The 9,869-nt window shown below is 54.4% G+C and overlaps 2 protein-coding genes across 4 annotated transcripts in view; one reads left to right on the forward strand and one right to left on the reverse strand.

Moving 5' to 3' along the window:
• si:ch211-284e20.8 (uncharacterized protein LOC563738 homolog) overlaps positions 1–9,869 on the forward strand; it is a 62,835-nt gene that overhangs the window by 9,580 nt on the left and 43,386 nt on the right. The window lies entirely within an intron of this gene.
• On the reverse strand, positions 16–9,688 carry hps3 (HPS3 biogenesis of lysosomal organelles complex 2 subunit 1). Of its 3 annotated transcripts, XM_062450217.1 has the most exons (20): positions 9,063–9,687; positions 8,815–8,888; positions 8,289–8,570; positions 7,966–8,128; positions 7,630–7,798; positions 7,275–7,360; positions 6,979–7,168; positions 6,769–6,850; positions 5,584–5,738; positions 5,301–5,402; positions 4,489–4,597; positions 4,152–4,387; positions 3,794–3,971; positions 3,180–3,413; positions 2,882–3,067; positions 2,370–2,564; positions 1,856–1,963; positions 1,086–1,292; positions 866–956; positions 16–620 (listed from the first exon to the last, which is right to left on the reverse strand). In XM_062450217.1, the coding sequence occupies exons 1-20, from the start codon at positions 9,277–9,279 to the stop codon at positions 493–495; spliced, it is 3,192 nt and encodes a 1,063-aa protein (XP_062306201.1). In that variant the 5' UTR covers positions 9,280–9,687; the 3' UTR covers positions 16–492. The 3 variants fall into 3 exon arrangements, with proteins under 3 accessions (XP_062306201.1, XP_062306203.1, XP_062306202.1); XM_062450219.1 differs by lacking the exon at positions 5,301–5,402 and having other exon boundaries at positions 7,630–7,783; positions 7,939–8,128; positions 9,063–9,688; XM_062450218.1 differs by lacking the exon at positions 5,301–5,402.

A 9,869-nucleotide genomic window follows, 5' to 3' on the forward strand; every position in this document is an offset into this window, starting at 1 on the left:
CCACTTATTACAAATACTAAACTTTTCGAAAAAGAACCTCTCCAATACTTCTCATAATTTATTTCACAAAGACAACATTTAACGGCCATTGTTTCATTGACGATGAATACAGCCTTTTCATGCAGCATAAATATTTATAGTATCCAGTTAGCTACAGCTATGTTGAGTAGACTCCTCGTGTGTGTGTGTATATAATCAGTAGTATTTAGTAATCTTCCTGATTCTGTAAGAGAGTGATTGTCCAGAGCAGTCCAGATCAGTCAGTAGTTGAGCACATGGTCCTGGTTGAGACCCAGACAGCCCAGTACCCCATCACCCATCACCTCTATGGGGTAGCTGTAGTACAAGCACACCTGATAGGTGCACAGCCATCAGTGGAACGACATCCAGACAAACCCATTGGTAGGTCTCTACTCTTTCATCTTCTCCTGCCATCATGTCCATTTGAGTGCTTCCTCCCATAGGCCACGCCCCCTCTTAGGCCCCACCCCCTCAGGTGAGCAGCTTCCTCTGGCTGCACTCCAGCAGGTGAGGCAGGAAGAACTGGGCCGTCCCGTCGTCAGGCATCAGATCCAAGAACTCCAGAGGACTCAGCTCCATGGAAACCACCACCAGGGTCTCTGTTGTCATGGAGACACAGAGTTTTTCAGTCAGTTGCAAAATCTCTTAGCCACTAGTTCCTTATTTACAGCTCTATATATAAATATTTCAATAAAATTATATACATATAGAGGAAAAAATGGTGTAAGCAATAAGAATGGCAGGCTTTAAAGAGTCATCATCACATGACTACACTTATCCAGTTGCCCCAGATGTGCAGACAGAAAGGGGCTGGAGGTCAGGGGTCAACCCAAGCTAGTCTCACCTTTGAGAGCGGCCAGTAAGATGCTGTTCTGTCCTCCGGAGGCTCTGGTCCTCTCACACAGCTCAGGTAACAGCTTCTGCCACCACAGGGCCTGCGGAGGAGACACAAAGAGACAGGCCGAGGGGTTCAAAGGTCAGGGGTCGAGTACCACGGTGGCTTCGTGCTACTCATGGTGCGAATCTGTGATGGTGGAGTTCCGGGACGGGGGGCTTCGGGGTACCATGTGAGCGTCCTGCAGCTCGTGGTTGGCGTAGGGGACGATGGCCTGGGGGCAGCGGTCCAGCAGGTGCTGGAGGGAGCTCTCGTAGCGCCCCCGCCTGGTGGCACAGAGCACGTGCACGCTCAGACCCGCCTGGTCGTCCTGGCTCAGCTGATCCAGCAGGGGGAGGACGGACGACGCGTCCAGGGAAGGGCCGCACAGGAGCGACTACAACAACACCACCCACCACCGGCAGGTTACAGATCACAGCAGGGTCATGGGGGGGTCATTTAGCAGACGCTCTTATCCAGAGCGACTTACAGTAAGTACAGGGACATTCCCCCCCGAGGCAAGTAGGGTGACGTGCCTTGCCCAAGGACACAACTTCATTTGGCACGGCCGGGAATCGAACCAGCTACCTTCTGATTACTAGTCCGAATCCCTAACCGCTCAGCCACCTGACTCCCAGACACGGGGAGGGTGGAGGGCAGAGAGGGGGGGGAGGGTGGAGGGCAGAGAGGGGGGGGAGGGTGGAGGGCAGAGAGGGGGGGGAGGGTGGAGGGCAGAGAGGGGGGGGGGAGGGTGGAGGGCAGAGAGGGGGGGGAGGGTGGAGGGCAGAGAGGGGGGGGAGGGTGGAGGGCAGAGAGGGGGGGGAGGGGGGGAGAGAGACAGAGCGGACAGGAGAGGAGAGGGGAGGGGAGAGAGACAGAGCGGACAGGAGAGGAGAGGGGAGGGGAGAGAGACAGAGCGGACAGGACAGGAGAGGAGAGGGGAGAGAGAAAGGGAGCTACCTGTAGTTTCTGCAGGTCTTCCGTGTGGTCGTGGGCGATGTTGAACTGAGCTGGAGTCAGGATGCTCACCCAGGGATACAACACGCCGTAGTGAGAACACGAGTTGATCTGCAACACACACACACACACACTTTACCTCTTAACTTTCTTCGACACTACTGTTTCTACTCTCGCTCCGGATAAGAGCGTCTGCTAAATGACTAAATGTAAATGTAAAATGTAAATGTACTCTGTAGAAAAAAAAAACAACACAATAAATAGAACGGTTTGTGTACATCAGACTTACATTTACATTTAGTCATTTAGCAGACGCTCTTATCCAGAGAGACTTACAGTAAGTACAGGGACATTCCCCCCGATGCAAGTAGGGTGAAGTGCCTTGCCCAAGGACACAACTTCATTTGGCACGGCCAGGATTCGAACCGGCAACCTTCTGATTACGAGCCCGATTCCCTAACCGCTCAGCCACCTGACTCCCTAGACCTAAACCACAACCCTATCTCCCGGACCGTACCAGGTCCTCTGCGGTCTTCAGCGGCTGGCCGGCGTGAGGATGGCGGCGCGCGAGGCGGTCGATGTAGACGGAGGCCAGACGGAACAGCAGCTCCTGGATGACAGCTTCCTGTGACGAGGCCATGAGCAGAGCCTCCCAGAAGTCCACGAGGAGCTGAGGGCTGGCCTGGACGTCCGTCTGGCCCGGACACAGCTCCTGTACACACACACACAAGCTGTATTCACATACATGCCCTTGTGTTACATTTTACATTTACATTTAGTCATTTAGCAGACGCTCTTATCCAGAGCGACTTACAGTAAGTACAGGGACATTCCCCCCCGAGGCAAGTAGGGTGAAGTGCCTTGCCCAAGGACACAACGTCATTTGCACGTCCGGGAATCGAACTGGCAACCTTCGGATTACTAGCCCGATTCCCTAACCGCGCAGCCACCCGACTCCGTTGACACTGTTGAGTCGTAAAAAGAAGGTTCTAGAGAATGCACACCACACGCAACCCCTTCGTCACCAACCTGGAAGAGGAGGTCGGCTTGGTCCAGTCTGAGCTTGTTGTTCTCGTGCAGGGCCACCAGGGCGGCCACCAGCAGGCCGTCCTGGCTCCCCCTCAGGTGACGAGCCAGGGGCGTGGGCGCCACCTGCTGGCCGCGGGCGTGCAACAGCAGCTGGGGCTCCTCGATGAAGCCGTACACCTGCAGCATCTGGGCGGGGGAGAGGGAGCAGCTGCTCAACATCTCGTGGGAGTGTCAAGACGATAGATCTGGTTGCTTTGCTCACACACACACACACACACACACTCACACACACACACACCTCTGCGTGCCGGCCCATGTGATGCGTGTAGAGGGGCAGGTTGCCCATGCGGAGGGCGAAAGCAGCCTTGGAGAGGGTGAGGGGCACCGAGGGCCCGGCGGTGGCCTCCAGGCGGTCCAGGTGGGCGAGGGCCGCGGCCGGGCTGGCGTTCACCAGCGCTGGGCTGGCACAGACGCGGGGCAGCTGGGAGGCCTCCGTCCTGTTGAACACCTGCAGCACCTCGTCGGCTGTCTCCTAGAACACACAGCAGGAGGAAGGGAGGGGAGGGGGGGGGGGGGGGTTACAGCAGACAGATCTATAACGTTTCGGTCATCCAGCCCACTGCTTATCATTTTTTATACGTCTCTCGTTTGCACTTTCAGAATCTTCTCCTCCCCTCTCCTTTCCTCCTCCTCTGTCTCTCTCTCCCTTCCTCCTCCTCTCTCCCCCCTCCCCCTCCCCCCCTCCCTCCCTCTCTCCCTCTCTCTCTCTCTCCCCTCCTCCTCCTCTTCCTCCTCCTCCTCCTCCTCTCTCCCCTCCTCCTCCTCCTCCTCCTCCTCTCTCCCCTCCTCCTCTCTCCCCTCCTCCTCTCTTCCCTCCTCTCTCCCACCCTCCTCTCTCCTCCCCCTCCTCACCTGGTTCAGCTCCTCAGCCGTGTCCTCGTACAGCGAGTGTTTGAGGTAGAACAGGAAGCCCTTGCCGTAGCCGGCAGGGTTGCCAGGTTGGGGTCGGTTCCTCCCCATTACCTCGTTCACTGACAGGCCCGACATCTTATAGTAGGGCAGGGCCAGGTGGCAGTCCCTCTGCACATACCTGCAGTAGGACAGACAGCTCATGTAAAGCAAATGCAAACACGAAAATTCGGGCTATTCGCATCTATCTATTAATATTTAACTGAGACTGTCTAGTAAACTGACTTCCTTAGTTAAAGGGGTAAATATTACACTTCAGTTATCCAGAATGCACTTCCCCTACCACCCTGGTGTCTCTGACCTGCTGAAGCAGTCTCCTAGCTGGGCACAGCTCTCCCTGAAGGCCCCCTTGAGAGTCTGGCTGTCTGGGGCTCCATCTGCGGGCCTGTCTGGCTCCGTGCTGGGGGGCGGAGGGACAGGGTTCCCCAGCAGGGGGTCCAGCAGCTTGGCTCTCAGCAGCAGGTGAGCCTCGCTCAGCAGGTGCAGACAGCTCTGGGACTGGGGGTTGGTCTCCTCGTAGCGCTTACTATACTCCACCTGACACACACACACAGTACTGTGTACACAACTGTACACTACATAGGACAATGGACGCATAGGTGGGATTGACAGTTGTGGAGGTAACCATGGTAGCGTACCATTTCGTGGTACAGTTGGAGAGGGGGAACGGTGTCGATGACGTACAGGTTCCATCCGTGACTCTCCTCAGTGGGCTCCTTGGGCTTGGAGTAGGATGACTTCCTGGTTCTGGGGTCAAGGGTCAAACACAAACAGGAAGTAGCATCAGTCGATGAGGAGACTTGTATGGAGTAACTCTTACAGGACGCTAACGCGACCATGCAAATGACCAAACGTGGACTTAACGGAGGTAAGACACAAGCCTAAAAGGGGAAATGGAAAAATCGGAATTATTTTCTTTGAGGTTAGTTTGACAAATGCCTTGATTACATGTGTGTGTGTGTGTGTGTAAGCTTTGTGAATGGGGCCAACGCTGATAACCAGCCTGATGTAATTACTCCCAATGCCCCCCTGACTAAGTGTCTTAGTGCTGTAGAGCACTCTGTGATTCCAGCCTCCTGGGCCAGATGTAGTGCAGCAACAGAGGGCTTACCCCCAATAACCCCCCCCCCCCCCCCCGCTCTACCCCCTGGGCTCGGTCATGTGCTGCCTTGGGGCCCACATCCTTACAGGGACAGTGATTGCCTTTCATGTTCACAGAAAGAAGCAGAATAGTTAAGGGTCTCATGCATCTGCCTGGTTAGAGTCCACAGTCCTACTGTTGTGAGTCCACAGACAGTTAGTGTGGAGACTGGAGAGGGGTGTTACTGCCGTGTTAGACTGGATTTAGTGGCGTAGAGGGAGAAGAGGGGCACATCTTCTACTGGTTGGGTGAAGGGGGGTGGGGAGGGGAGGGGAGGGGAGGGGGGGGGGCAGGTCTAAAAGGACTTACAGGAAGGGGCGGGACAGGAAGCTCTCCAGAGCAGGCGTGGTGGAGGGCTCTATACCTACCGCTAGGAGGATGCCTGTCAGTGTTCTGTGGTCTTTCGATTCGCTACAACAGGAGTCACACAGCGTCAATCACAACAGAGACAGTTACACACAAGTCCTCTCTCTCTCTGTTACACACACAGCTCATCATCAACCGTGAGGAAAAGTGACTTGCGAGCCCTGCACACACACACACACACACGCACACGCACACACACACACACAGCATCAGAGAGGGCCCCTACGTGTTCCGCCGTGCCGCACGCTCTGCGTTCTCCGGGTTCTCTATGTCGGCCGCGGTTACCAGGGCGATGTGATGGCCGTCGTGATACAGAGCCTTCAGGCCAATGAAGAGCTGGATCCGGAGAGCGCACACCTCCATGGTGGCTGGTGGGCAGGCCTGCACACACACAGACACACACGTTAACATACTGTAATTTCGTTGGTTCAGAAAGGATGTATAAATGTATGACTGAATGAGGGTATTTTTTTATCTGTTTTACAGGACAGAGGGTTTGATTGAACAGGGCTGACGTGCTAATATACAATCATGGAGCAGCATGGTAATCTAATCTAAGATAACTTGAATTCCTGCCTGTGCAGACTAGATGGCTATCACGTCACTGGATCACATTATCCGTTATTACATTACCCTGGTCACAACTGAGGGGCTGTTGTTGCCGTTACCCAGTCAGGAAGCCACGGACACACATCCAGACGCACTTCTTTAATCTTTCCCCAAAAAATCCTTCCTTATGTTATTTCTGTCTCTTACTCCATCTCTCTCTCAATCTATATTTGCATCTCTCTGTCTCTCTCTGTCTCTCTCTGTCTCTCTCTGTCTCTCTCTGTCTCTCTCTGTCTCTCTGTCTCTCTCTGTCTCTCTGTGTCTCTCTGTGTCTCTCTCTGTCTCTCTCTGTCTCTCTCTGTCTCTCTCTGTCTCTCTGTGTCTCTCTGTGTCTCTCTCTGTCTCTCTCTGTCTCTCTCTGTCTCTCTCTGTCTCTCTGTCTCTCTCTGTCTCTCTCTGTCTCTCTGTGTCTCTCTGTGTCTCTCTCTGTCTCTCTCTGTCTCTCTCTGTCTCTCTGTGTCTCTCTCTGTCTCTCTCTGTCTCTCTCTGTCTCTCTCTGTCTCTCTCTGTCTCTCTGTCTCTCTCTGTCTCTCTGTCTCTCTCTGTCTCTCTGTCTCTCTCTGTCTCTCTCTCTGTCTCTCTCTGTCTCTCTCTGTCTCTCTCTGTCTCTCTCTGTCTCTCTCTGTCTCTCTGTCTCTCTCTCTCTCTCTCTGTCTCTCTGTGTCTCGAGAGAACTTTGTACCCCCTCCCCCCCCCTCTCTCTCCCTCTCTCTGTGGGTACTCTGTGTGTGTATGTGTAGGGGCCACAGGTTCATTGGGTCAGGTTGCTAGGCAGGTTGCTAGGCACAGCTCTGCTCCTCACCTTCATGGTGGTGTCGATGTAGGGGTCCTCCGCTCTAGCCGCCACTGACGCACAGCGTACCGAGAAACACTGCAGGGCGTTCCTGACAGAGGAAAACACACGCACACACATGGTGAGTACACAGCACAACATGTAGAAGGAAGGAACATGGTGGGGTAGCGGAGGGCCCTCTGACCCCCCCGGGCCAGCCCCCCCAGACCAGCTCCTTACTTGGTGATGACGTGCAGGAAGACGTCAGTCAGCACCGCCTGTTGAGCCTTCTCTGGATACTGATAGGTGGAGACCAGCTCGACCCCGCCCCTCACGCTGTACACGTAGCCAGTGTTGGGCAGCGAGAAGAAACAGAACACACAAGTCGGCTCCGCCCCTTTCTCCCCCTCGTCGGAGATTTCCTGGTTTCCTGGGGAGACACGATGACCAATGGAGGGGGCACAGTGTTTTAGAGTGAGGGTGCGTGTGATGCGCGGCGTGGCGGGGGGTTGCGCGCGGGCGGTCATGTGACTCACTGCTGGAGAACACCGGCAGGAGCTGGAGCGAGTGCAGGCGTGTCTCCTCCACTGTGCAGCCCTGGAAGAAATCTGGGGCGAAACGCCTGCAGGGAAGACCACACATTAGGAGGGGCCACGCACATACCCCTCTACTCACACACACACACACACACACGCACACGCGCACACACACTCTCTCACTCTCTCTCACTCTCTCTCACTCTCTCTCACTCTCTCACTCACACACTCACTCACACACTCACTCACACACACTCACACACACTCTCTCACTCATTCACTCACACACACACTCACTCACACACACACTCTCACTCACTCACACACACACACTCACACACTCACTCACACAGACCTGTAGAGGAGGTAGGAGATGGTGAAGCTGCCCTTGGCCTCGGCTTCCATGCCCGTGTACTCCAGAGTGACCACCAGGCCACAATCCCTGGCTCTGTCCCCCAGTAGCTCCTGGTGTCTGGGGAACATGAAGAAGCCTTCCTGCTCCGCCCCCTCTCCTGACCTCCCCTCTGGACAAGGAACACCAGTGGGACACAACGTCACCCTCAGCTTGGCTCTACCGTCAGCACAGCCCGCTGGAACACGTATACAAACACCGACATGCTCCCACACACACATCCTGCATGTGATGTGTGCAGTATGGCGTTACGGCGGTGCGTGTCGTTCGTCGCAGTACCTGCGTCCAGGGAGTCTCCGGTCACCATATCCTTGGGGACTAGGGAGTGTTCCTGTGCGTGGTCACCGGACTTGTAGGGTTGAGGGCCAGACAGCTTCTCCAGCTTCATCACCAGCACCTCCAGTTCAGTTTGGACAGCCACGTAGCCTGAGCACAACGCCACCTACAGGCAGGGAGGACACAACACAATCCCACTGGATACGAGCCCAACTGCAAGGCTCAACAACCAAAGGATCGCCCATCCCTGACCCCCACCAAGACCCAGAACTACCCTCACACCCCCCCACCAGCCTCTACTCCCCCCCCCCCCCCCCTCCCCCTACCTGAGCGGGGGAGAGACCGGGGAGGTGCAGGATGAGGCAACGCTCAAAGTCCAAGATGGCCGGCCTGGCGTTGATGGACTGCCTGCGCAGGGAGAAGAGGACCAGGGTCTTGGGACAGCCCACCAGCAGGTCTCCGGTGAGCCTGCAGCAGGCTACGCACTGCGGACGCTCAAACAGGGGGATCTCGATGATCTCCATCTGCTCCTTCGGAGCTCCGCGCAGGGAGGAGCCTCGCAGGAAGTGGCCCAGCAGACGAACCCCTACGCGGGTCTTCTCGGCTGCCTGGAGGACGGACGAAGGAGGAAAGGAATGACTGGATGGATGGATGGCCGTATACAACAGATGGATCGACAAATGGAGGGGAACAAATAGGTAAATGAATGAGCGAATAAAAAGCATCAAAAGACAAAGTTAACAACTTGGGGCAATATGCAGACCTTCATGTGTAAGAGAGGTGACAAGACAGGGAAGATCCCCGTACATACAGGGGGAGCATCGCTAGCACAGGATGTCACACAGCACTAACCTGGTAGCGCCAGTTGGTGTAAGCACGGAGGTAGGTGGCACTGTTCTTCTCTTCGATTGTCACCAGGTAGTCTCCTGAATAGAAGAGAAGAGAGGGGTGCGGAGACATAGCTCTAGACCGATGAGATAAGATGGACAACGAGGAGAACAAGCAGGCTTGGTGTTGGAAGTAGATTACTGGTGCGGTTTAAAGAATTATTAACAACGTAATGTGTTAACGCAAACAAGATGGAGAGGAGAGAGACTAACCGATCTGGCTGTGCAAAATGCTTTGCACGGTTCCCATGGTGGCGAAACGGCAGATCAGCGGACAACCGTCTGCTCCCATATCATATGCCTCGATCTTGCATCCACCGGCGGACACAACGAAAAGGGCACCGCCGCCACAACACACCGGCCCCGGTTCCTGCTCGGTGGGGACGATTTGCTGGGACGCGAAAGGGTGGCAGTTATACACGTGAACCATCTCTGCGTCGTTTCCAAGCTAACTACTCACCAAAATATATGTTCAGAAAGGGAGCTACCGAGACGGCGAGCGACCTAGACTAATGGCTTGCTACATCATCAGTGTAGAGAAAATGTTCTCAGCCCAGCTAGCTCGCTTCTAGCTAATTTAAAATCTCCGGTCTGATCGATATCACATGCCCCGTGGTCTTGTGACGACCAGGCAGGATTCGTTTAACTACCGTGGCATGCGTAGATAGCTAGCGCGGTTTAGCCAACTTCGTTCAAAGTTATTTTTCTACTGATTCATCATAGTGATAGACAAATCATGTTGCATCTAGGCAAGTTGAAAGGGTGACATAGATGAACTTTCCTATCTAGACCACTACTTTACTTCCTTGTTTTGGCTGCAGTGAAAGTGACAGCCCAAGTCTCGTCTCCTTCAATGATTGGCTATGTTGTTGTCTGGCTTTTTTAATAGGCTGCTGTGTCGTGCGATGACATTTCTGACAATCGTAACACAAAATATGCTAGTTTGCTGATCACGAATTTGTATTTTGCGTTATGGATGAATTAATCAATAAAACTTAGTTACAGTTGTAGGATGTTTAT

The sequence above is a fragment of the Osmerus eperlanus genome, chromosome 24, assembly GCF_963692335.1.
Source record: "Osmerus eperlanus chromosome 24, fOsmEpe2.1, whole genome shotgun sequence".
Taxonomy (NCBI): Eukaryota; Metazoa; Chordata; class Actinopteri; order Osmeriformes; family Osmeridae; genus Osmerus; species Osmerus eperlanus.